Source organism: Austrofundulus limnaeus, unplaced genomic scaffold (genome assembly GCF_001266775.1).
Source record: "Austrofundulus limnaeus strain Quisiro unplaced genomic scaffold, Austrofundulus_limnaeus-1.0 Scaffold1493, whole genome shotgun sequence".
Lineage (NCBI taxonomy): Eukaryota > Metazoa > Chordata > Actinopteri > Cyprinodontiformes > Rivulidae > Austrofundulus > Austrofundulus limnaeus.
In genome coordinates this window covers 1-27,792 of record NW_013953895.1, presented here as the reverse complement: position 1 = coordinate 27,792, position 27,792 = coordinate 1, and the positions used below count along the sequence as shown (strand labels likewise).

General features: G+C 43.1%; 1 protein-coding gene across 1 annotated transcript; it reads right to left on the bottom strand.

Moving 5' to 3' along the window:
* Positions 1-513: 513 nt before the first annotated feature.
* On the bottom strand, positions 514-23,522 carry LOC106535577 (microtubule cross-linking factor 1; the record flags this gene model as incomplete). The annotated part of the gene is given in 11 exon segments (XM_014032617.1): positions 514-925; positions 1,756-3,274; positions 5,429-5,508; positions 5,654-5,941; positions 7,621-7,788; positions 9,610-9,759; positions 10,416-10,616; positions 11,769-11,849; positions 15,998-16,105; positions 21,860-23,230; positions 23,463-23,522. Coding segments are annotated over 11 exon segments (4,065 nt in total), but the record flags the coding sequence as incomplete, so codon positions are not given.
* Positions 23,523-27,792: the final 4,270 nt, after the last annotated feature.

Below are 27,792 nucleotides of genomic sequence, written 5' to 3'. Positions count from 1 at the left end.
TATATATATATACATTATATATACGTAAATATGTAGTGATCTATTTTATTACAAGAGCTATCTTGAAATTTAACCTCTCAAATGTTTGATTTCCCTCCATTTTCTCATCTAGCTAAACATGAACCAGTTAGCATATTTGCTAACATTTTTATTGTTGTAAAAAGAAATCATTTATAGTCATTTTCTTAAAATTTCACAAATAAATTGTAACTTATTTTATCCTAAGAATTACCTTAAAATAATAGGAATTGAAAATTTTCTTTCCACATTGAAAAAAAAACATGCAGTTTGATTTCCCTCCACTTTCTGAGCCAGCTAAACATCATACCACTTCAACCTTTGAACCTTTCTGTTGTTGTAATAAGATGTCATATTTGCAAATGTTTTTTCCCCATGAGACAGTTTGGTTTTTTGTGGAYGAGATCTTAAATATCATTTAGAACGAAGCATTTTTTTCAATTTTTTTCTYATGAACAATGTAATTTAAATGATCTATACAAATGAAAAAAAGAAAAAAGTCAGTAAAATTTAATTTCTAAAAAAATGCATGACATTGTGTTACAGGAAGTAGACGTGACTGATGTTAAATGGACAACATGCAAAACCACCAGTATGGTCCTTCAGAACTAAACAGATGATCAATCTAAAACACAGAGCATGCACAAATCAACACAAAGGAATCGATGCACAACTTTTGACACCACGTCGATTGCTTCACACACCCTGCTGACCTGTGGAGCATGCGTTAATGAAGAGGAGGTGAGGGGAGGTGAGGAGGAGGTCTGCAGGGCGTGAGGTGACAGGTCCGCCAGCCCGGGTGAACCCACCGCCGACGGCCATGAASGAAGAGGAGGAAGAGGAACTTACATCATGGAGACAAGCAGAGTTAGAGCCCCCAAGGTGTTGTTAGTATGACAGTGTGGTTCTGGACCAGATCACAGCAGACGGGAGGAGGAGGAGGAGGAGGAGGAGGAGGAGGAGGAAGAAGGGAAAGATTAGAGAGGGAAATGTCGATTTGTAAAACTAGCAAAATGAATTTTGACGCTGCTGTCAGCCTGGAGGCCGCACAGAAGTCTGCAAACAACCRTTAAACAGGAGGGGAAAAACACAAGAAAAGTTTGTTTTCATGTCAACAAAGTTTATCAGTAAAAAAAACTTCAACAGATTAGTTTGATTTCTTTTATCAGYTAATTTGTGTAATTTCCTCCAGAAAAGTCTTCACCAAGTTCATTATTTTAAATGTAACAGATTTGTTACATATAAAACATACTTCTGCTACAATAAAGTATGATCAAGTGTATATTAATACCTTAATAAAATCTATCTGTAGACTTTAAAATGAGAGAAAACATTACTCAGTTCTTACATTTATTACTGTCATTATAGGTCAGATCAATGGGCCAGACTGATTAAATAAAGCGCCGTTTCTTTCCTAACGTTTGATAGATTCTGCAGCTTTTCATGAACAAGAGATGATTTATTTCACTGTGAAACAGATTTCTGTGGAGCTGCAGAGATCCAGAGATCCAGACAGGAGCAGAGAGATACAGAGAAAAAGAAACGTGTCTTCAGAGGAGGGTTAAATATTTTAACATTTCCGTCGTGTCTSTCAGAGCTTTCTATCTGGGAACAAAAGAAGCATTAACATTTTAAAGCTAATGATCAAATTTTAAAAGCGTCTCAGAGTCATGGAGTCATGAAACACCAGATCGACTGAAAGATGAAGCCGTGGATCCAGGATGTCGGCATATTTACCTCCATACATCCCGTCTGTCCTCTGTCGGTRTCGGCCGGCCTGCCGCCGTCTCTGCTGGGCCCTCCGGCCTGCAGCCGCCGCTCCTCCCTGCAGCTCTGCTCCTGCAGCTTCTTGTTCAGGATGCGGGCGGCGTTCTCGGCCAGCGTGTAGCCCGGCGGCGCCGACAGGTCCTGGCGGACGCTCGCCGCCTCGGGGTTCCTGTCCCCCTGCACCTCCACGGTCAGCCGCGCGGGGCTCGGCGAGCGGCCCCGGGCGGTCCGCGGCCCGTCCTGCGATGCTCCGGGGTCGGCGGCAAGGCTCGCCTGGTGGGCGGGGCTGGGCTCGGCGGTGGGGGGCGGCGTGGGGCGCGAGCGGCTGGGGGACTTGTTGAACTTGTCATAGACCACCGGYGTGTGGTCGATGATGTTGAAGAGGCTGGAGAGGCCGTCGGTGATGGTGGTGTGGACCGGGCTGTCCCGGGTGGTGGTGGACCGGGCCCAGGCCGACTCGCTGTTGCCCTTCTGAGGCGTGGTGGGGGTCGGGGCGCGGCTGGTGTTGGGGGCCTCGGGTTTGCTGGTGGCGGACGGTTTGCGCTGCAGCTTCGGGGAGCCGTACTTTGGAGAGCAGCAGGGACGCTCGAACTTGCTCTGGACCACCGGAGAGTACGGGACTTTCCKCTGGCTGCGGGACGGAGACGACACGGGCGTGTTGCCCCCTTTAGGGGTGAGGCAGCGGTGGGGGCTGCCGGTCAGGGTCCGCAGCAGGTCTGTCTGTAGACCCACGCTGATGGTCTGGGTGGTCTGGGTGCCTCGGGTGGTGAACCCGTTGGTCTGGCAGGCGGTGTCGCGGACCGCCGGGCCCGGCGGCGACCGGATGGCGTTCCTCACAGAGATGGCTACCTCCTTCATGTCGTCGCTCATGTTCCTGTGGAGCTGCAGCTCCAGGGAGGAGGCGTAGCCCACCGTGGAGCAGATGGGGGACTGGTTAGGAGAAGTCCTGAGCCCCCCGCCCTCCAGGAGGCAGGGCCACCTCGTACCGCTGAACACCTCGTCCGGACCACTCGGACCCATCCCAGCCTCTCCTCCGCTTCTGGCGTGGGCCCCCTTGGAGTACAACAAGTCCGGTTCTGGAGCAGAGGGATGCTCCGCCGCCCCGGCTCTGGTGGGGCTGTGGAGGATGTGGACCCCGAAGTGCTCCACCCCTCCCACCCCTCCATTACCCCTGAGCGGGGACCTGTGGCAGCGCTCGGGGCTGCTCAAGGTGCTGGTGGTCAGGGTGGCGCTGGTGGTCAGGAACCAGGAAGCAGGCTGGAAAGGATCGGGGCCCGGTTCCCCTTCCCGGATGGGCCGTGGACCAGAGGCGGGCGGCGGGAAGTCCCAGCCCTTGTTGTTGAACTCCTCGATGTACTTCAGGTCGTCCGGGGACAGAGGCGGGGTGACGTCGTCCCGGCCGCGGTCGCCCAGCCGCGTCTTGTCGGGGAGGAACGGCGAGCTGTCCATCAGCCGCTGGAAGTCGCTCATGGAGCAAACGGACTTGGCTCTGAACGTAAAACAAACAACAAACAAAGCATTCGSATGAATCAATCAAAARGTTTGTGTACRTAAAAAAATACGGCAGAACTGGTGWTGAATCTCAGAGAAGAGGCGGAAATATATGACCAGTTATTTTCTAATTTTCCATCTCAAACGCATCAAAATGAGATGCAAATTGTTGATTTATCACCTGGCAACAAGGTAGTTATGTTTACAATATAATATTTTCCAGTCCTAAATTAAAGAAAATCTTCAAAGTGACACTAATCATTTAAGGGAGGGATTTTCCATCTTTACGGCTGTAGAGGAAAATGAAATGAAATATCAGGTTATTTTTAGAACAGTGGTCACGTCCGCTCAACACCGGTGAGCGTTCAAACTCTGGTAGCTGTTTCAATCACAGTGTGAGGTTTRACTCTGTTTAAAGCAGACATGTAAAGTTTTAAAAATCCTTCCTTTTAACATTTAAATCTTTCACTTGGGGTCTTTATTAAGTGTAGCTACATTGCTTTGGTCTGAATTCCTTCTTATTCTAACTTTATCAGCCCATCTTTCACCCCTTTCCTGATGAGTGCCTCAAAGCAGCTGGTTTTAAGCCCCGCCTCCTCCGGCTTCCAGACCGGTCTCCTCCGGGGGTTACGTTTTCTAGCTTGCAGAAGAGTTTTATTTACAATTTAATTAAAAGATGTCAGCAAGAGAAGACTTGTCCATCCCAGAACCAGWGCAGAAYGAAGACGAGGAAATTGTATTTAKTAAGTCCAGACCTTWTTTGGCTGTAACGCTGCAAATAATTTGACGTAAAAAACTCAGAAAACGTCATAGAAAATAGAGAAAACTGAAMGGGCTGAAAAATATGACCCAAACAGAATATAAATATWYCTTTGAAGCACTAGGAGAGACAAAAATCCAGCTTTTCTACCTCCTAGAGACTCCAAGTACAAAACAAAATGTATTTAATGGCTAAAAAAGTAGATTTTACATGATATGTTCCCTTTAAGCCTAAAGAAATTCAGGAAAACTGCATTAATTTCCACCAGGAGGACAACAAAACATTGTGCTACAGTTCTTGTAACAGTGACTCAGGACACAGCCGTCATCCCCACATGGAAGGAGTATGTTTTGTCACTTTTCCCTAGCTAAGATGCTAGTTAGCTGGATTCAAGCGATGGGATGAGCTGAGTTTGATCAGAGCAAAGTGTAACAATGGATTTAACGTCTGCTCCAAACATTTTATCTGAGGTAAAAGACCCAAACTGGACCACCCAGATCCTATCCCTGCACTCTATGTCACTAAGAAAATATAGTAAACCTTATTGTTTTTACTGTACTGGTAGCTGCTTCCTTAGCATCTATGCTAGCCTCATATATAGCACTCTACTGCAGTCAGTCACACAAATTATGATATTATTATACAAATTTTAATGTACGTATGACGTCATGAGTGGAGATCGCCATTAAAGAGAGTATTTCTGAAGACACCGTTGATAAAAWCTTTCATTTAAAGGTTAGCAATATGCTAATTTAGTTAGCTAGCTGTGTCTTTATGGACTTGCTTTTATGCAAATTTCAATGACAAAAATCAATATCCGTTTGTTCACATTTTAAATAATTTTGCGTTAAAATAAAAAATGATTAGAAAAACTTGACATTTTATTGAAAATGTTGTAATTTTATCCCTTTTTCAGTCATTTCAGCTGTTTCTGTAGGTAACAAACACAGGTGGGAGCTGTTCATTTAAAAACAACAATGACGACTTTTTAATTATTTTATCATGTTTTAGTCCGAGCTTCCTGACCATCTTTAAATCCARCTCGAAACAAACATCACAACCTCTTTTCTTTTCTCCACAGAAGAAAACAAAAAATAAATAAATAAAAATAAAACCTCTAAACGAGCTGGTATTTTTTTCTGCAGCTTTACAATGTTTTTAAAATTGCCTGAATTATTTATCGTCTCAGCGGTCCGGCTCCGTTTCCTTCCATAAAAGAGAMGTCAGCGGGGACAGATTCCGTGTCACTTCAAGTAAAAGTTAATCGAGTCGAYGACCGACGTCTCGGGAGGAGCGGCTAAAAAAAACTGCGGCGAGTCTGAATAATCTGCAGCTGATTTTCTGAAACCAGTTTATTGATAAAAACAACGAAGCTTTGTGTCTAAAGGTTACCTGAGGAGACTTCCTCCCTCCCTCAGGTCCTCCTCTGCAAGGTCAGGAGCACCTTCAGTCTCTGAGATCTCGTTCAGGGCCTGAGAAGCAGAAAACACACACATTACGAGTGGAAAAACATGAAWAAAAGGCAGGAAATTCAGGAAAAATAACAAAAATGAATTTAATCTAAAAACTCGGCTTTGAAACATCGCTGTTCGTAAAAATCTCATAAACCTCATTTACCTCCGTCATGCAGGGGAACCTCTTCTCGCTCTCGAGCTTAGAGGGCGGCGGGACCTCCAGACCACCCAGGGGGTCCAGAGACAGCGCGTCCAGGAACAGGTTCTCCGTCGAGCCCTTCAGCCTCGCCACGGCCCCCCGCTCCTCCAGCAGGGCCTCCGAGTCCGAGTGGGAGCGAGTGGGGGGCATCGGGGCGGACGCAGAGGGGGAGTGGGGGGCGTTACACGGACCGTCCTGGCCTGAGAAGAACCCCCTGTTGACCGGGTCTCTGGTACACAGCTCCCTTTGCATCTGCAGGAAAGAAAATATACCAACCACGRAAGGAGAGYGATGATGTCATMACGTGTCTGTTARCAAWATATCTCACAAATCAGTAGATGGATTTTAATGAATCTTAAACRATTCAATCCAAGATGGCCTCCACAGCTGAGTGAATAAAAACGAATAAACTCAGTGAGTTCTCACAGGTGATGAGCTAAAGTTTGGTGTGTTAGTAGCCGAAAGCTTGTCCTCTGACAGCGCTAACAGATCACACAGGAAACTTTACGTTTCTGCCGCATCTGAAGCTTTTCTTTGCAGGTTTTAGTTCTTTKTGTTCAGTTTAACATTATTTCTGTCCTCGTTTTACATGATAAAACTGCTTCCTGSTTTGACCCGTTGGACCCGAACTGAAGAACAAACCATCGGAACAAAATATCCATTACTCAGAGAAGCTCAGTATTTATTTTGCACACAGAGCTACTCAAATCTCTTTATTGCTTCCAATAGCTGTATTTCTTCTTTTTTTTCTTTTTTTTATTTTAGAACCACATAAAGCTCTGACKTTGTGATCTTCAGATCAGGAGGTTAGGAGGAGAGCGTGTTCCGTCCTCCAGCCATCAGGATCGATTGTCCTGCGCAGCCGACAAAGAGGCTCCTGCTGTGATTTCCACAATCTCATCAAGGCCACCCTGACCTTTCATGACTCAGCATTTTCTCCACACGCTTAAATCTTCTGAACAAACTGATAACAGAAGGATTTTTGACAGAGGTACAATTTGATGTCGCAAAGATTTCAGGCATTATTCAGAAGAATGCATCTCTGGGTCAGGATAAAACCGTTTTCATCAAATACTGAGATCTGAACAGATTTTAGGTCAATCTGTAAAGGTTTGGAATTTGTTGTAAATCAATTTCAGCTCTTACATGACATGAAAAAGAAAGTTATTTTTTTTAATTTGCTCGCCTTTCTTTTTTTAGCAAACAACCAAAATTTTAAAGTATTTCATCGCATTTAGTGCAACATTGTAAACATCAAATGTTTAAAACTAAGAATTTGTATCAGAGGACTCGGTATAAAACGAGCATTTTAGAAGGGAAGAAAGACAAATCCTATCATTTTCAGCRCACAGTTCAAAAGCCAGCCTCGCTGATGGTATAGGTTTGTATTCGTGCCTCTCTTAGGGGCAGCTAACATATCTGGAAAGGCGCCATCAATGCAAAAAATTATACACGGGTTTTAGACAGACATAAAACAACTTTTTCAGGGAAGGCCTTGCTTATTTCAGCRAGACGACACGAAACAACAAACTGAGTTTATTTAGCACATCATGACAAAAACCCAGCAAAGACCACCTCAGTTTCACATTCTAGATCAGACAAGAACGAGACGTTTCCCTCTTTAGATGTTTACAGACTGCTGTTGAATTAAATTTATAAAGCGACAGGGTCGAGTCCCGACTGGTGCTGCAGTAAATTGTTCCAGCTTTGMACTTCATGAATTTATTTTTGTTCCTTTTGTTGTTAAATCTGATCTGAATCTGGAGCTAAACTCATGTTTGTTTTAGCCCGGAGCTGGACGTCACGCCTGGAAGAGGCAACATGTTTACCGTCCGGTTCCTGCAGTCTAAAAAAGCACGGTGGTTTTTTTTTTTTCCGACCAGATTGTGTTCCGGTTCTTTAAACGGCCGGCGCTGAGAGGCCATCTGTACCTGGGCGACCCGGCACTTCATCTCCGTCCACTTGACCTCCCAGGCAGCTTTGTCGCTGGCGTACGCCTGCTGCAGCTGGCACCGCCTCGACTCCTCCTCCCGCAGCTCCTCTCGGAACTCCTCCAGGAGCGCCCGCAGGGCCTGCAGCACCCGCCGGTTCTCCCCGAACTGCAGAAACAGGAAACAGAAACATCTTAAATGTTTTGATGAGCTCAGGGTGATCATCAGTCCATTTGTCTGTTAGTAAAACATCTCATGAACCAAAGGTCAGATTGTAATGAAACTTTCAGGAAGTAATCACTGGACGTACATCTTCAACTGATTTATGTTTGACATCAACTCAATTTAAGATGGCCGCCACAGCCAATTATATCTGCAAACACAAAAATGGCTATAACTCAGTCAGTTTAACACATACGGAGCTCATATCTGACGTGGTAGTAGCTGAGAGTTGCACCCAGAACATACTCTGAGAACTAATTGATCACAATGAATCTTTCACTAAGACTGTCCTGTTGTGGCTGTGTATGGTTCTTCCACATGCTACTGACAACCCTGATTGAAAGAATAAACTGTTAAATTGACAACATGTCTTGTTTCTTCAGGCTTGAAACATCTGATCCACAAAACATTAAACTCACACATACAGGATATGTGTGAGAAAAATGCCAAGAAGCATTTTTAAAACAAAAATATAATCAACCAAACACAAATTTCTTTACTTTTTTTAAGTTTAGTACTTAAAGTGCCTGTGACATCAATTTTTTGTAATAAACATGAATGCATTTTTTGGAAAGATAAAATTAATAACATGCTGCAAAATAAATTTCACACCGCTGAGATGAACAGCTGTTGAGATATGTCACGGGTACCATCTGTTAAAACTCCAGAGTTTCATCACTGCAGAAAAACTCTCATCTGAATTATTCCTGATATTTATTTTTAGAATCAGATTTCGTCAGGACTCTGTGGAACTAAATTTCCAGCACAGATTTCACGTTTCGACTCAATTTCTGCCAACTCCGCTGTGAAAAGCCTGACTGACCTCCTTACATCGTATCATGTCTCTCTGCAGAGGCTGCTTGTGTAGAAACAGGCTGCAGGTCTGTATTACTGCTTGCTTTTATTAAACATTGATTATTCAAAGTGAAAAACTGCTCGCAGAGTGAAGTGGGATCACTCTTCAGCTTCCTCTTTATGATGAAAAAAAAAACACCTTGAACAAAGCGAGGCACTTAGAGGTGCTTAATAATGCAGCCGGTCCAGACTGCTTACATCCGCTGGTTCTACTTTACAGGAGAGGCCGACCGAGACCTGATCTCAACAAGTCCTGCACCTCGACGGGATCTTAAAGGACGCCGGCGTCTTTCATGACTTCAGTCGCAGCGAGAAGCTCGATATAAATTCTGCTTCGAAGCCGATAAGTGGGTCAAAATTTGCATGAAGTGCCAAACTGGAAAAAAACGACCCAGTTTTAGTTCGTTTTTTGTCGTCTACTGCAAATAAGCTGTCTGTTAGCAAAATATCTCACGAACCACTGGGTGGATTTTAATGAAACTAACAGGAAGTAATCTATGGATGTTTGTCTACAGCTGATTACCTTTTGGAGTTGATTTAACTCAAGATGGCTGCCAAATCCAACTGATCTTGAAAAACACAATTATGGCTACAACTCAGACAGTTTTACAGATATTGACCTAAAACTTGGTGTGGTAGTAGGTGAGCATCATCCCTAAGAGGTATTCTGAGCACTAACAGATGTGGGCTTTGTTTAAAATTTAGCCATTACCTATAACTCTTTTCATCTTTCTAGTATTTTTTTATTATTTTAAGAGTTTTCAATCTACCACTTGCTTTAAAAAMGAGGTTTGGTTTTATTTTGAAGAGGTTTTAATAATCCCAAACATCTCGAGGAAAGTTAAAAAGCCCACGTTTAGATTTAAACGTTAATTTTGGAGTTTGTGCAGAACCTAATGGGTCCGGCGGTACCTGTCTCTGCTGCTGCAGGGGCCGATCAGGGGACAGCAGAGGGACGCTCGGTCCACTGTCGGGGGCGTCCCCTGCGGTCGGTGGTAACCGGAGCCGGTCGTCTCGCTCCGGCGGCGCTCCCAGCTCCGGGAAGACCTCCAACCTCTCCAGCTGGAACAAGACGATACGAAAAAACAYGGATGAGGTACCGCTCCAGCTACACACCGAAGGGTTAATTTGAAATAAATAAAACGTAAATTAAACATCCGGTGCTTTCCGAAAATTATTTAAAACTTTTGTTACAAAATACACAACCAATGCTGCAGCAAATACTTTAAAACACGAGATGGTTAAAGCTTCTTTTGTTCATCGCTCTGTTAAAGCATCATAAAAGCAGCTTTTTTTATTACATTAACAGATTTAAAGATCGTTATTTTCAGGGTGTTTTCGGTCAAAGCTACAGAGCTGCAGATTAACGCCCCCTGAGCTCAGACAGCTAACAAGAAACCTGACTTTGAGTCAAGGATGCAGGAGGGAAGCGGCAGCTCCTCGCTGCTGCACCATCTGTGAGCACTGATGAGGTTTCACCACAGGACAGCCAGGGACTGAGAACATAAATCGAGCTTAGTTATCCCAGGATGCACAGGAAACTGTAAACAGGAGGCGGAGCTTCGTGGACCGCTCGAGCAGCTCATCACAGAAACAGACCTGAAGCTAAAACTGTGCTGTGATCTCTGAATCAGTCCTCAAACTAAAGCTGCACCAAAGCCAAACCTCCTGGTCCGTCTCATAACTCAGCAGAGAGAGACGCGGTCGTCCCGTCTCACCTCCGGWGGAAACGTCTCGTCTCCCGAGTCGTCCCTGCGGCCGAGCCTCCAGCGCAGCAGGATCCCCCTGAGCTTCATGTAGAAGATGATGGTGTTGCGTCGGAACAGGCGCACCTCCTGCTGCAGGGCGGCCCTCTCCTGAGACCAGGGCACCTCGAGACCCTGAAGGCCCTGAAGCTCCAGACCTTCGTCCTCCTGCTGCTGAAAACAAAAGTGGATTTAATCAGCCGCTGAATTAATCGACAGTTCTTCACCTGCTTTTCTATTCTGGGTTGTAGTTTTTCAATAAAACACTTTTTTTTTTCACTGAAACAGTCATGTTGAAAGAATAAAGTGGGATTTTTGCATCTAAAACTTCAAATAATCAACATTAAACAAAAATACTTAGTGAAAATTCTGCAGAACAAATGAAACAACTGTATGGGATAAATCTTGTGCCAGCAGGAATTGAATGTGAATTGCTCAGATTGAATCTGTATGTGCATAATTTAAAACTGAACGCACTGGTTTGAAACTGAATTTTAAGTTTTGAATTTGAATTAATTTGCTTTGAAATTGTATTTTGGTCAAATAAAAATTCAGTTAGACTACTTTCGATTTCAGTTCCAAAGTTCAGATTTTTGTGTCACACTTCCTGGTCCTTGAGAAAGCCAGGCAGAGTAATCAAACACAGATCCACAGATTTAAGTTTCACTTTGGTGAAGTTTCCTTCTGTATGTAACAGAGTTGATGCAATCCACTGTAAAAGTGACAAAAACAGACAGTTATTTTATTGCACTGATTAATTTTACCCATATGTATAAAAAGTTACATTTACTTCACATCATGGATCGCATTCAGTATTGATCAGATGCTGCTGCTGACTGATCCATGATGTGATGTAAATGTAACGTGTTCTACAGGTAAAATTAATCACTGCAATAAAATGACTGCCTGTTTTTGTCACTTTTACAGTGGATTGCATCAACTATGTTACACACAGAAGGGAAACTTCACCAAAGTGAAACTTAAATCTGTGGATCTGTGTTTGATTACYCTGCCTGGCTTTCTCAAGGACCAGGAAGTGTGACACAAAAATCTGGATTTTGGAACTGAAACTAAAAGTAGCGAAACCGCATTTTTAATAAACCAAAATATAGTTTCAAAGCAAATTAATTCAAATTCAAAACTTTAAATTCAGTTTCAATTTAGCGAAACTAACTAAATTAATTGAATTCCTGCTGGCAGAAGATTTATCCCGTCCAACTGCAGCAGAACTTTGATATTTGATGGTTGATTCTGCACAAACGCAGGGCTTCCTCTCATTAATTTAAAGTCAAAATTTCAGTTTGAAGTTGATTTTTTTTTTTGTACCTGAGGCTCCTCTGCTGCAGCTCTGCCTCTTCGCTCGTGATCCGGACAGACCTGCACGTCAGAACCAGCCGGGTCTCGATGCTGAACCCACAAAAACAGAAAAACAGCAGTTTACTGATCACTTTATTTGTTGTATTATTCAGCTGTAACTAAACGTCACTCGGGTGTTTCCGGACCCACGGTTCTCAGCAGCTGCACATCTCAGCTTCGCTTCGGTCAGAAATGAGATGTTTATGATTCTCGATGTGATGGTTTGACTTTATTTAAAAAAAAAAAAAACAAGTTTGTGAGCTGCAGCAGTGCATGATGGGATTTTATTCCCTCAGTCCGACGCCGGGGCCTCTTCGGTTTCCCCCTCCTCTGACGGTAAGTTGAGCTGACCCCGGATCACCTCGCTGCCGGCCCAATGTCAAACGCAAATCACATACGCTGACGGTGCAATGCTAATCCTCTCCCACACACACACACACACACACACACACACACAGATTACACCTTCTCAGATTATAATCTGGACTCCACGCGCTCTGACACACATGTGGTTTTGGAGGAGAAAGGACTCACGCAGCTTCTTTCCCCACTTCTGCCATATCGTCCAGAACCAGAAGCAGCACCAGCAGCGTGACGAAGCCAAAGAGGAGCGCGCGGAGGACGAGCGGCATGATGATGATGGGATGGAGGAGGAGGAGGAGGAGGAGAGGAGAGGAGAGGAGGCTGCAGCCGGGCGTCACATCAACCTTCCTGTATTTCCCATTTCCGAATCCACTCAGATCATCTCTGTCTTTGTTCTTATCGCCGGAGTCGGACCCTCCCACACGAGCTGTGGTCCATTTCCCCCCCCCCCCCCCCACCCCTCTCTCTCCCTGTCTCACAGCTGCCTCCTCTTCCTCCTCCTCCCCCTCTTCCTCGGATGCTGCTGTGTGTTTCTGCTGCACCCGTCTCCTCAATATTCCCCACAGTCAAACTTTGAGAGGTGCACAGGGAGAGGAGAGACACGTGTGGTCTTAAAGGCACAGAGAGGAACANCACACACACACACACACACACACACACACAGATTACACTGCGGCAGAAAACTCCACACCAACGTGTCATAGCTGCGACTCCAGCAGCAACGTGCCACATCATCGCTGCTGCCAGGACTCCGGGTTACGCAACGGCCGTCAGTTTCTCTGTGAGCACCAGCAGCGATTATGAAGGTCCTCCGAGCACAAAGCTGCTTTATTTTTCTAAACAGCTGAGTCACTGAAGGATTCACCTCTTTGAGTTTTTAAATACGATAAATCACAAGAGCTGATCGTGACGACGTCCTTTCGTGAGGATCTGAGTGCAAATATCAGATTTCCCGAAGGTTCAAACTGTAAAAATTGTCCGTCTAAGTTTTATATGAGGCAAAAAGTATTTTTGWTCCTGTTTTGAGACTAATACCCTAAGCAAGAGCAGAGTCAGATCATTAATCTTGTTAGCTAGAAAGTGCAATATTCACTGCACTGGCAGATTAATTTCACTTAATTTGAGAAAACTATAATTTATTTATTTTAACATATTTTATGGCTAATTTTTGTAGTGCATGAACGCCTCACGAGCCGTAACATACCTGCCTCTTTGCTTTTTTTTCACATTTCTTCAACTGGGGAATTAAACCTTAAAGTGACAGTTCAGTTCTGCCGAAGAGCGAGGCTTTATGGAAAGCAGGAACAATAAACATCTAACCTGTTGCAGATAGTTTTGTGAAATGCCATTTAAACGTACAAGAAGTGTTAAACAGAATTGTGCTGTAATAAAAACCCAGACATTCCTCTTCTGTTAATGTCGCTGTTAATTTCACGACATTATTTACTTGGAATTCTAGTTATTTGTAAAAGCGACTAGCAACAGCAGCTAGCTGTAGCACTCTCATTGCAGCCTGCAGAACTTTATAATATTCAGGCAGGAAAAAAAACACACAATGCAGAATTAGGCATCTACAACAGGTAAGATATTAACTGTTAATAACCTACCAGGTGAACCCCACTTCAAACCGAGGGCTCTTTTATGCTGTTCAGGGACGTGAAAATGTAAAACCAGATGAAAGTTTGAATGAAATATTCGTGGCTATGGGAGTGGATTTTAGTGGGAAATTAGAGTGAATGAAGTGAAACTGTGTTCATCATCTAAAGGACAGTTTCTGGAGACATTCTGGACTGAGCAGACTTTTACAACAAACTGGAGCTCCTGAAATTTAACCCTAGAAACATCACACATTTTAAATGCATTATGAGCTGTTTGATGTAAATATTTTAATCTGTAAAGTTCCTGACCCACGTTTGTTGCCGTACAGCTGAGCATCAACACCAAATAACCCCAGAGACTGCTCCTCAGAGCGATCCATGACATCATTCAGTTACATTTAAAATCTATTTAATTCTGCTCATTTAGTTTTTCTATTTAAACATTCAGCTCATTCAAGAGATGGGAGCTATGCCTTTTATACTTTTTTTTTTAGCAATATTTTACATTATTTACAGATATTTTATCCATAGAAACACATTGAGATAACTCAAGTTTCTACAAAAATGTTTTCAAAAAATCTTCAGTTCTCTATTTTTGTCTTGGACCACTTTTACTTTTAGCTAGCATTTTGATACTTTTAGCTAACCTTTTGCTACTTTTAGCTAGCCTTTTGCTAATTTTAGCTAGCATTTTGCTACTTTTACCTAGCCTTTTGCTAATTTTAGCTAGGGTTTTGCTATTTTAAAATACAATTTTTCAACTTCAGATATTCGCTAGCCTGGCCCTTGCCTTCCTACGCAGTTCTGCTCAATTCTAGTTTCCCTTCACTGCTCCGTCTGGGATTTCTCCCACAGACAAGGATTTCTTCGGTAGAATTTTACCTGGGCCAATCAGCAAACAGAAGGAGGAGTTTTGAACGACGTAGATGTTCTGCGCGGTGTCTGCTAGTTATTTTAGCATACGGCAGTGGAGGAAGTGAATAAAGCCGGTCCGTGTTGATAAGGCTTCCAAATTAAATTAAATTTCTCTGTCAAAGCAGCAGCTCTCATTTACAGTAGTCTCGCTCGGCTCTGTACTTTTCTCCTCTCAGTAGGGTTGTTTACAGCACACGCGATTTCTGGTTAGCTTCTTAGCTTAGCCTCCTTCACAGTGAAGCTGGCCGCGACCGTTAGCGATTGGGTAAATCAGATCCAATCGTTTTAAACKTCAACAGAGGCCACGCCTCCAGGAAACAATCKCTTCTCAATAGTCAAGAGTCCAGACCCTTTGTACAAAGCAAAGTGAAGAACAAGGGTCTGGTTTTTAACAGGCTAGATTTTTGCTAGTCTTTACCTAGTTTTAGTTTGTGCTAAAACTGTGCTATTTTAGCTTTTAGCTAAACTTTAACTACTTTTAGGCAATGTTTTGTTACTTTTAAATACCACACTGCGACTTTAGCTTTAGCTAGTCTTTAGCTATATTTATCTTGTGCTTTGATATTTTGAAGTATAATTTCTCAACTTTAACTTTTAGCCAGTGTTTTGCTATTTTTATCTTCTATTTTGCTAATTTAGATTTTAGCTAACCTCTTGCTAATTTAAACTTCTTATCTTTGACACTGTTAGCTAGCTATCTACAATTATCAGCTTTTAGCTTGTCTTTTATTTGTTTAGCTCAGCGGTCAGTGTGACGGACTCGTAATCTGGAGGCTGCAGGTTTGAGCCCAGTTTGAGCATCTGGCGTAAAATAATCGCCAAATATCTCATGTGGGTTYGCTCGCTGTGTTGAAAATGTAATTTTTCTAGGTTAATTTTTTTCCTTTCAATCACTTAAGTTTAAAAATCTTTAAAAACTTTCTACTGGGACGAAAACGACAACAAAATAAACCTAACGTGACAAATAAATCACAAATAATTTAAGCTCAAGTTGGTCTTTTCCTTCATTTACTTTAAATATATCTTTATAAAAAATAAAACCGAACTGTAAATACAAAGACACAGTTCTTTACAACCAGATATCCGTCCACACAGGAAGTTGACCAAAGTTTCACACTTGAGGTAAGTAGCGTGGTAAGCGCTCTAGGTGTGTGTCGTTCTCTCACACCGAGAGGGTCTTTATCGGCCTCATCTGAACCTTATTTCAGTTTTAATCTTTTGGTTGATAAAATGACAACATCCGTCTCAAATCCATGCTTTAGTTTTCGGCAGTGGGCCCGCRCTGGTGTGGAAGGGGAGGTGAAGGAGGGAGGAGGCACTGACCTCTATTCTTAAAGCCAGGGGCCTGTGGTACACAGTGAGTCTCTGGGTCTGGGGCTCCACACCTCGCTCCTGTCCTAGTCGCCACTCCAGCTCATCCCTCTGAACGGACTGTGAGTGACATGGGGAGGGGAGGGGGGTGTTGGGAGGAGAGTGTAAAGGAGTAGAAGGGTGGGCAACAGGTACGGGTGGTGGTGGTGAGGGGTAGGGAGGGGGGACATGTATAAGGTGGATTGTGGACAAAACCGACAAAAGACACCAAACGAGGTAAAGAGGGAGGGCGAGGAAGATAAGCAAGCGAGGATAAAACAAAAATAAAAACTTAAAATGGGAATAAAACCATAAGCAAAGGAGGTAAAATCAACAGACTACATGATGAGGGAAGGATCGGACTAGAGTATGAAGAAGAGCGCGAAGAGGAAGACCAACTTAAAGATGACGGCGTAAGAGAGAGATGAGAAAAGAACGAGGATGAGGATGAACAAAACAATGGGCTGAAACATCTGGTGGGAACACAAAGAGGAACAAAGAGAGGGAACCAGGGGGGGAAAAAAAGAAATGCAAAACACCTGTTATGAAGCGCATGCAATGAGGGATACATGAGTCCAAACCAACAACTGAGAAATACCACCAAGAACTGCAGAGCTACAGCTAGGAAGGCTAACACATGCTAGTGCACAGCCGTGTGTGCTTCAGAAGCAACGAAATCAAGGATAATTGCATCTCCGGTCAGTGGGGATGCAAATTATATTAAATTTAACAATAAAAATAAACTTTTATTTTTAGGCTTGAAGCAGGAACGTGCTAAAGGTGCATGCTGTGAACAAGACAATATTAAAAATTACACTTTTTATAAATAAAGGTGCTGTTTCATAATCATAAAAGTGCTGAAGTCGTGTTTTTATGCCTTTTTTTAAACAGTCCCAGGATAAGAACTATTATGTTCCTTTGATGAATGAGTACTTTTACTTTGAGATAAACATTTTACTGCTGCTGTTTATTAATATTAAAGGGGTATTTTTTTAAATTAAACTCTACAAACAGGGGTCTTCAACGTTTTTCTGTCTGGGACCCTCARACTGAGGGAGAGATGGAGCAAGGACCCCCTACTATATACATATGTACAGTATTTATTTATAATGTGTATTATATTGTATTTTATAACAAACTACAGTACTACATAAARCATGACTTATTACTAAGCATTTGATACAGAGACAAAACTTGGAAATACAAAAATTTTTTTTTACCAAAAATCTCACTCCCCCCTGCAGTACCTTCACAAATCCACTAGGGGTCGTGACCTCAGACCTTTGCCCTACTACATTTCTCAAAAACGTGCAAAGTACTGATGTAGCAGAACCACCCAGCTTCACCCAGACTAACCAGAGGAAGAGGAGCAAAGCAGAACCAAGCCAGTGCATCCAGCTGGACTCATGCCCCGCAAGAAGTGAAGAAATCTGTTCTTGCTAACGGTTGTCAAATTTTGTTCTCCCCGGAGCTTCCGGAGACTCTTGTCAACACACTCTTCTCCCAAGGGTAGACGTTAACTCTTAGTGTGTTTATGAGGAAAAATCGAGCGAACGGTTCCAMYTGCTCCGCTGAGGAACAGCTGKCCGAGGCTGTAGGAAAATACAGCTATCTTTACAAACGTTACAGCAAAACGTATTTGTCGCGGCGACGTTTATAGGTGTGCGTAACCCTGGGGTTCTCCATGGCTATGCTGGCCGAGAGGAAGAACTAGGGCTGGGCGTAATCGTATCTTGTGCAATTGATCGTCAGAAAAACAATCGATTATTCTTTGGCACTTGACGATTAATACAATTAATGCCGCCAAGCAGAGTTCGTTCGGTGTTCCTCTCCGCTTCAAACATGACGAACATTAAAAAAAAAGTTCTGTAATTTATTTCTCTATCAAGACATTTTAAAGTTTGATGTATAGCCTGAAGTCTGTAATTTTGACACAATTTGGAACAGATTTTTACGAAGAGCAAATCTTTCCCACTAAATTGGTCATGTGACTAGGACAAAAAGGTGTCCACGGAGGGACTCCAGGGGATTAATYGTCAAATTAATCGTYATTGGCCAAATACCAAAATTAATTGTGATTAATTTTTTTGCCAATACTGCCCAACCCTAGGAAGAACTTAGTTTTTTTCCTAAATKGACCTTTCTACAGTTACTAATGTGAATGATGGGTATTTTAGATGCATTGCAGTGCACTGTATGCCAACTTCTGGTACGCTGATACACACTTGGTCTAAACAGAGTTTATACATTTCTGTTGTTCTCTGTGTTTCTGAAAAGTGATTTTTACGAGAACCTGACACCAATATCAATACTATATATCAGCATCAATAATCCATTCATCGTATATGTTACAGTTTAAATTTCAAGTGTAAGGTTTGTCAGTTTATGGCAACATTTATGAGTTGAAAGAAAACCTTGTTTTTTTTTAATTAAAATGTTTCAACAGTATATATCATGCTGTATATTAGATTTGATGCAGTCAGATGGGCTGTCGGCCTGTGAGGAATGAGAACCAACTTATTCTAAATTTAAAAATGTGTTTTTAAAGTCATTGTGTAATGTTTAGGTTTTAACTTGGAATGTACTTGGTATTGGGAAGTGCCCAAACTGAAGTAGACGTACGGTTTGAGGAAAATCTGGTATCGGGTAAGTGTGTAAACCACATTATATCAGTTTGTTTGGATGACGATACAATGTTTATTGATATTACAAAGTCTGTCATGATASGATTTAGATTAAATTTAAAAGTCTGCAATTGATACGATGCAAAAAAAGGTTTAGACAGGAGATGAACCTTTTTTCAATCCATATCCTGATAATGAGGATCGATGTTTTCACTTTGCCYTGATGTAACTGAATCTTTGATCATTTCATTGATGTATCCATGTGGATCGATGTACTGTTACACCCCTAGTATCGGGACACCCCTACTTCTAACATCTAGCATYGTTGCTCTTTGTCTGTCAGAAACGGTGGCGGTGTCTCCGGGACAAACATGGAGYGTTTTGCCTCAGTCTGCATAATAAATCCATTCCGGCCTTGTTGGGAGGGGAAGCTTCTGCGTTCCTCACTGAGTAAGAAATGTCTCACRAGTTGGTAAGCGAGAGCAGATTTCTTCACTTYWTGTGGAGCATTACGTTTAAAAAGCTGTTTTATTTCCTGTCTAATTAGGAAAAAGGAAAAGATGTTTGCTTGRTCATGCAGCACAGAGATGAAGCTGAACCTGGAAGGTAAACCATATCTGAGACTTTCTTTAAACAAGAACAGAAAGCAGGATGTCAGCCAGAGACGTTCTTCCACAGGCGACTCATTCAGCACCATGCAGCTCTCTCTGTTTGGTCCATTTCACATTGTTATTGTCWGTTTCCTTAGAAACACCATGGAGTCACCAATCCAGTTTGAGTTTTTGAGATGACATAATGTAGAATGCAACCAAACTATTTATGATTCATAAAATATGAGTTAAAAAAAGAAAAAAAAAGAAAAACACTGAACTTCTTCATGCAACTCTTCACAGGGGTCCAAAGAAGTTAATAAGCTGCTACGACACTTTCAGTACTTACTCCATTCACACCAAGCGCCCTCCCTGGGCCCCGCAAAGCTGCAGACAGTGAGTGCAGGGAGGCAGACAGGCGGGGCGGGGTGGGGCGGGGCTGCTGGCTATGTGGATGTGCATGGAGATGCAGATGTGGAGGCAGCAGCAGCAGGAAGCGATGGTGGTGGCAGTGGGACTGGGGAGGGGTGGTGGTTGCAGTGTGGTAGAGCTGGGTGTCTTAAAGAGACAGGACCTCGCAACTTCCTAAAAGACGTGGATGACTATCCAATCAAATCTTTTATGACTCGATTTACGGGCCGAAAACAACAAAACACCAAACAAGCTGGCTTTTCCTGGCGGCTCTTTAGATTTTTTTAATGCAATGTTTCTAGTTTACAGCAAATATAAAAAGAAAATATAACTTGTTTTTASGGCTGCRCCTAACAATTACTTTGATAGCCGACTAATCTGTTSATTATTTTTTCGATTAKCTGATTAATCACTCATTTCTTTGATGTCTATCTATGCTTCCTGTGGGYGCACCTCAGAAATGAGCATTTACATGGTTAAGTAATACAATATTCAATAATAMAATTCTGTGTTGGCTATTCTTTATGATCAATGTAATGGATTGTTTTGAATAATMTGCACTACTTGTTTCACAACAACCATAGCCCTGTTGTCCCTCCTTACTACCATCAGACYTTGGTTAAGTTTGCTTCCTTTAAAATAAAACGCCAGCACGAGAAWACCATAAAGACTTGTTTTGTAATAAAAACGCACTTTTTTACTTTGGTAACAAGTTGACACAGGATGTGAGTTAAAGCAAAGCAGCCAAACCTGTCGACCACAGCTGATGYAATGTAAGGTTTCAGCAATGTTTGTGCTCTAAAGCTAAATGTTGCTTTATTGAAGTATCAGACTAATGCTGAACTTTAAGATCAGATATAAACTGTTGCAGCAGAATCAGCTTTTAGRCCATAAGTGAGCTTCTTGAACTTTAACCTTTGTTGACTCCATCCAGAGATGTGCGCAAGTCTTTTTTTGCGAGTCCAAGTCAAGTATCAATTTTTGACCTCCAAGTCAAGTCTGTGACCAAACATCCAAGTCTCAAGTCTCTTGACCTCAAGTCCAAGTCTTGTTGCATGTATCACTTAACTGGCATTTTGATCAAAGGTATTCTAACTATACTAGATTATATTCTATAATACTATATTATAATCAAATATTAGTAGTACGTTTTAATAATACTATTAAAACATAATACTCTGTTAAACATACAGATAAGGTTAAGGCTGAAATAACAACAATCATGCATTTAGAGTATTGTTAACTGTATTTTGCACTTGTAGTCTTACAAAAGCATACTGTAATTATATCTTGCCATTGCCAATTTTGGATTTGGACTCCATTTTGCCAGTCTCTTGTCATGGCGTTGAATAAAGTGTCTGTAAGCAAAGCTTATAACGAATGGCAGYCTGCCATGCTGATACTCTGTCATGTAGGTACGTGTCATTAACACTGAACGGCACTGGCCCCTCCTGTTCTCAGGCGAGGGGGAGGGGAGCAYGGAGGTGTATTGAGGGAGTGAGCATTGTGAGCCGGGCAGTGAAAAGACTTGCATTGTTTGCGAGTCTCAAACCACAAGTCCAAGTCAAGTCTAAGTCAGAGTCATGAGTCCCCATCTCTGATTCCATCWAACTGAACAGATCCGGCGTTATATTCTTTATAAAAGTGTCGTAGCTCCTTCCTGCTTTAGGCAGGTCATTAATTCAACCCTGTGACTACCACAGGGGGAGGTCATTTGCTCATTCTACCTTCACACATTACAAACAGGACACTGAGACGCAATAAACCTAAACCAGGTGCTTACTTTGACAACTGAAAAGTCCATTTTAGCACCTAAAGTGCTTAAAACAAGTTCTTTCTCATTTAACGAAACAAGGTAAAGGGATCACAGCTCTCTTGAAATAAAATAAAATCCAGACTGATTCATTAGGAGTCGTTGTGCAACTTGGGCTAAGATTTGTGTTGAAGCTGTTCAGTGTTACTCTCGTCTCTAATTAGAGCTGAATCTTATTGCGCACACAGCTGATTGAGGCTCCCGTTGAGTTGATTTTGGTCTCTAATGGTCCACTAATGACTGAACACTTAGGGACATTTATGTTAAGTGTAAAGAACTGCTCACGTTTAGAAACCCTTTGAATTGGTATGTATCTGGATTCTACTAGTTTCATTTTGTCTAAACTCGKGAGGTAAAAAATGGTGACAACAAACAGATCTGGGTCCAATGAACTCACCTGGAAGTCCGTGATCAGGTCTCGTCCGAAGGTGCCRATGGGAGAGTCGCGGGACATGGAGGTGACGGTGGACAGGAAGCTGCTGGACTCTGTGAGGTTCGGCATGGGCGAGAGGTCGTCTGTCCTTTCTCTAAGCCCCTCCCCTAYGTGGTCCAGTTTCTCCATGAAGATGTGCAGCTCAGTGCGGAAAGCCTTCATGCGGGTGTTGACTGTGTCCAGGACCTGAGAGTCTGGTTTGGACCCGGAGGCCACGCCGCCCTCAAGGTCCTCCCCTGTCGTCACCAGCAGCTGTCCTTCAAAGATCAGGCTATCTGTGTCTGTGATCAGACGGTCCACGGACTTCCCCAGCCGGTCGGCCTCTCGCTTCACGTTGGCGAAGGACTCGCGCTCTTCCCTCCTGCGGCTGGCTGCTTCGACGGCGCTCAGGTCGCTGCCGTCGGCGGGTTTCATGCTCCCTAACCCTGAGGTGGTTCCCGTTTTCTCAAACACGTCTTCGGAGTCGCTCTCCCCTCCGACGGGGCCCTCGCGTTTCGGCTGCAGGAGAAGAAGTCGCCCCGCCTCCTCCTCCTCGGCGGCCTCCCTGCGGCCCGCGTCGCTCTCCGCGTCGCTGTCTCGAGGGCTGCCGGTGCGAAGGCCGAGGTGCGCGGCCAGGTCGCAGCGCTGGACGTTGGACATGAGGACGCGGTTCTCGTACTGCAGCTTCATCACCTTTCCGCTCAGCTCGTTGATCTGCATCCTGGCCGACTTTAGCTCCTCCCCCAGCATCCCGCTGCCGTTACCGGACTTGAAGAGGACCCCCTCACTGGCCTCGTCCCCAGCAGGTCCAGAGCTGCTGCTGCTCGGGCCGAACTTGAAGCGGTTGAGTTCAGACGTCAGCTGCCTGTTGTGGTCCTCGATCTCCGAGATGGATCGGCGCAGAAGCTCCGCCTCCTCCTCGACGAACTGGAGGTGGCGACGCAGCTCATTGGCTGACTCCAGCGGATCGCCGCCATACGGGGACGAGGGCATGCTGGAGAACGGCTCCCGCCCGAAGCAGTCCCTCTCGTACTGACTGCGGATGTCTTCGTTTTCTGCCCGCAAGCTGCGGTTCTCCACCTCCAGCTCCACGATCTTCCTCCCCAGGATGTTGGCCTCCTCCTCCACCAGCTTCAGGCGGAGGCGCAGCTCGGCCTCCCGCGTGGTGTGAGGGCCCCCGCCCGAGCACTCCGCCAGGGGCAGCGGGCTGTCGATATCCCCGTAGATGGATTTGTACTTCTGCAGCTCCTGCTCGAGCTCGTCCTTCTCTCGACCCAGCTTCGCCATCTTCTTCCTCATCAGGCCGGACTCCTCTTTGGAGAACTGGAGCTGGCACCGGAGGTCTGCGCTGTCCTCCTGCGAGGGCCGACAGAAAGGGACGCCATGAAAAAACTGCTCACTTTGACTGAAACAGGATCAGAACTAAAGTGCTTCAAAAACACCACGACAGTTTGTGTTTCTCTCTCTTTTGTTCCACAATGTCACAAATCATCTTTTACTTTTAACAGTAAAATATAAACCTTTTGGTTTTATGACTACATATTTATTCATACTAAATTAAAACCAAAGGATACAAGTTTCTGTTTACCTGACTTGTGGGTTTTTTGTCTTTGAAGGCTTCCCTGCTTCCTCGTCGCTTCAGCGCCGTCTGAAACAGAAAACAAGGATATATATGTATATATATATATATATTAATATTCTTCCTAATTTGAACAGAAAAAAACCCAGAAATCCATGTATTTGGACAACCTCCACCTTCTATGTGTGACCTGTGTTGGCAAACCAAGTTAGTCTGAGCAAAGCGGCTGTACAAAATTTGAAAAAAAAATTGATTTTTGTCTATAAAGATATCGTACAGCAATCACAATAAGTAACTAAAACACCATATAATCATCATAATCTAATCTTTCTTTAAAGTTTTGCAACTGGTATCTCTTTAGGAATAATTATCTAATAAATCTTAAATAAATTAGCTTGAAACGTCTCTGTATCGCCTGCCGTTTAATTTCTTAATTTGTTCATTGTGATGCTTGGGGAATCCTGATGACATCGCTCCAGACTAATAAAAAAGTGAGTTTTCAAACCAGCGGTCTCATAAAACAAAAATAGTTTGTTGCCAGGTTAAAAAATCACGACATTTCAACAAACTACACATCATTATGAAACTTGAAAATAATAGTTTGTTTTTCTTTTGTAACCAACTCTCTAAAGCAAAGAYCAGGATAAATTAATCTGTTTAGACTTGTTTTATAAAACGCAAGTGTATGAGAGAAAAGATTCAGACAATAAATAATATTATTATTACAGGACAAAGTTGTTGATTAATTTTTTTGATTTTATCGTTTAAAAAAAGAACACGATAGAAGGTGTCATCTGAATAGAAGTGAGAGGGGAGAGAGTCGGGGATGAAACATATCGTTTAACAGTAAAAACAGAATCTAAGGCCAGAGTATTAAGTGGATTTAGTTTGAGAAATTAAAGTGCCTGTGAYGTCAAATTTTTATTATACCTATGAATGCATTTTTAGAAAGAGGACATTGATAAAAAATTGCAAAATAAATTTCMTGTCGCTGAGATGAACAGTTGTTGAGATATTTGCCTTTGAAGTAACAGGAAGTGATGTCAAAGGGGAATGTCTGAATGTSAACAGAGCAATGCTACAACAGCCAACAACCCAGACTGTAGAGAATAATCTGATGTTTAAGATTATTTTGAGTCTCTATCAGAGAGTCAGAGTTCAAATAATATTGTTTCAATAAACAAAGACCAGAGAGTTTTTTTTGTTAAAGAGTTCCCCATTGATGTCACTTCCTGTTTCACTTTGTCTGAGCCAAGTTCAAAAGAAAATATGCCAGTTATGGGACAAAATGGGTTAAATCAGGTGTTTTATTCCAACTTTCTTAAATATAAAGATGTTTTCTTTGACTTTTTGTATTTGAAGAATGCATGTCACATCTTGTAATGTGACCAGTGGTGTGATCAGATCTTTTATTGAGTCGTTCCAATTGAAGACATTTGGATTTTATGGTTCAGGAGTAAACCAGGGGTTTGGAATGAGTGAAGGATTGTGTTTTAACAGGAGCAAGTAAGTTGAGAATATGAGTTAAATGATTGTTATAATGAGTAGTGATCAGAAGATGTTAAAAGGGTCAAAGTGGAGGTAATACTAGTGGAAAGGGAATCCAGATTAATGTGTTTAATATTTCTGAGGGAGATAAGCTGGGCTGCCTTGGTTGATGAGAGACACAGTGGAATGAAAGGAAAAAATGATCAGAAAAGAGAGTTCATCAACTTTGCAGTGAACAAGGGTGAGTCCAGAACAACAAATCAAATCCAAGGTACGTCCTTTGACATGAGATAGATAATCACAGTCTGTCTGTGATTTCCTGCACAGCTCGTGACGTAAACCATCTTCAGATGGCTCAACAGAAAACAGTTCAGGATAAAAATAATGTTCGGCTCATCCTGGCTCAGGTTTGGAGACACACGACACTTCCAAAACGTTCCAAGGAGAAATGTGTCCTGCAGCCAACACTGCTGCAGAAATCACACGGGGAAAAAAAACAACCTGAGAAACTAATGAAATCATTCATTTTTATTCCGCCCAGTTCTGTCTCACGTCATTATGTGAGAGAAGAAAAACAAAAAACAGAGTGAAAAAAGGAAGAACCTGATCCAGACTTATTTACAGGTCTTGCTGATCAGCGGAGCTACTTTCTAAGGACGCCTTCTCGTCTCAAATATCCTCAAATTACACAGCAAGAAGAAAACGATAACTCAGAGCAGCAAGGTTTTTATTAAACCCTGGAAAATTCCTCCCACGAGTCCCGATCTGAGCAGCAATTTCAGCTAATTCAAGTCAAAACGTTGCTTTCACTTCTTGTTTTGTCAGTTCGAAAGTTCACAGGATGAATCAGYAGCGGGGACGTTGAACGAAGAGGAGTCAAACGGCGACATTAGGTGGAACAAGACGACGTGAGACAGCGGGTTTTCGTTAAACAAGTGTTTAGACTTAATTAATTCCTCTCCTCGGTAATTAGTCGAGGCTCGCAGGCAAACGCTGAGCAGAGAGTTTGCAGGTGTCGCACTCGTTGAGTCAAAGACAAACAAAAAACAAATGAAAAATGTGTGGAGACAGATTGGGTGTGTTCTTAAAGAAAACAGCAGATTACTTCTATTTGTTCACGACACCGAGGCGCCTTCACACCCTGACATCAACCTAAAAAACACCCCCACGGTGGGGAAGAAACCAGGCGAAGGAGGAGAGGGAGGAGGGGAGTATTTTCAGCAGCATCTGCACTCATCAGCTTGGCCTAGTTCTGACGCTGCTCAAAGGCGGCACAGTGCAGGGAGAGGCGTCTTGTTCTGGTAAAAATGGGATAAAAACCGGAGGAGGAGGAGGGGGGGGTGACCAGGGGAGGCTGCGGCGGCCGTTAGATGCAGATAAACCTCCTCTGAGCCCCGACGGAGCGAGCTAAAGACCCACAACACAACACAACAAACGTGGCTCAGAGAGATAAGTGGCTCTGAAATGTTTAGAGGCAGATTATATTCATGACATCGGGAGGAATGAGCTCAATCTGGACCGTAATCCTTTTCGATAAATTCATTAAAAGGGCTAGCGTTTCTTGAGAAAAATGTAGATCACCCACGGCTAGCGAAAATACATGTTTTTGATTAGATTTTTTCTCTTTTTTGTTTGTGCGTCACGTTTGATATAAATAACTGAACCCTAACTGGAAAATTTCTGTAATTATCCTGAAGTTTCATTAGATTTAGTCCAGCTGTTCATGAGATATTGTGCTAATGCTAACAGACAAAAACATTATCRCCTGCCTTTTATTTTTGGCGTTTTACTSAACACCCACTTCTGTAACTTAATTTTTCTTTCTATTCTAAGAGAAGTGCTTCCTGTTKGAGCTTTAGCTCCACCTGGATTCATGGAGACGTGTTATTTTTATTCGGACAATCAATCTGTGGCTCGCAGCACCTGCAGAGGTCTAAATATACTTCATCTGGATGTGCTCCATCAGCCCAATGTGCACCGCCATCGAAATTCCATTTGAGACCAACAGAAACGTTATCTGCAAAAGTCCTGAACCATCAAACCGAATCAAACCTAATGATCCGACAGGAAGCCTCTCTGCAGTCGTCCGTCTCCCTCAGCCTCTAAACATGTTAGCACCAGTTCTTCTGCTTTTTATTTCAGGGTTTCCTGCTCGAATGAGGCTGAGTGTTTGTCAGCTGAAGGTCAGGACGTCCCTGAGCCGACAGGAGCATCATGTCAACCAAGAGAAGCATCGCTCAGAGTTCTGACACTAATGATTGTCCAGAGATCTGGCTCCTCCTCAGACACGAGTCTGGGTTTGTTTGACTCTTTATTTACAGGCCGACAAAAGGTCAGCAAYGAGACAGGTGCTGGAGATGACTCTCAGATACTACCACATCAAGTTTAGTTTCTGTAAAACTGACTGAATTACATCAATTTGATGGGCAAAAGGAGAAATTGATGGGTGGATGGTTGGATGGATGGATGGTTGGATGGATGTGTGGATGGATGGATCGATGGATGGATGGATAGATGGATGGATGGATGGATGGATGGATGTGTGGATGGATGGATAGATGGATAGATGGATAAACGGATGGATGGATGGGATAAATGGATGGGATAAATGGATGGATGGATGGATGGATGGATGGATGGATGGTTGGTTGTGATGGATGGATGGTTGGTTGGTTGTGATGGATGGATGGATGGATGGTTGGTTGGTTGTGATGGATGGATGGTTGGTTGTGATGGATGGATGGTTGGTTGGATGGTTGGTTGTGATGGATGGATGGATGGATAAATGGATGGATGGATGGATAAATGGATGGATAGTTGGATGGATGGATGGTTGGTTGGATGGATGGAT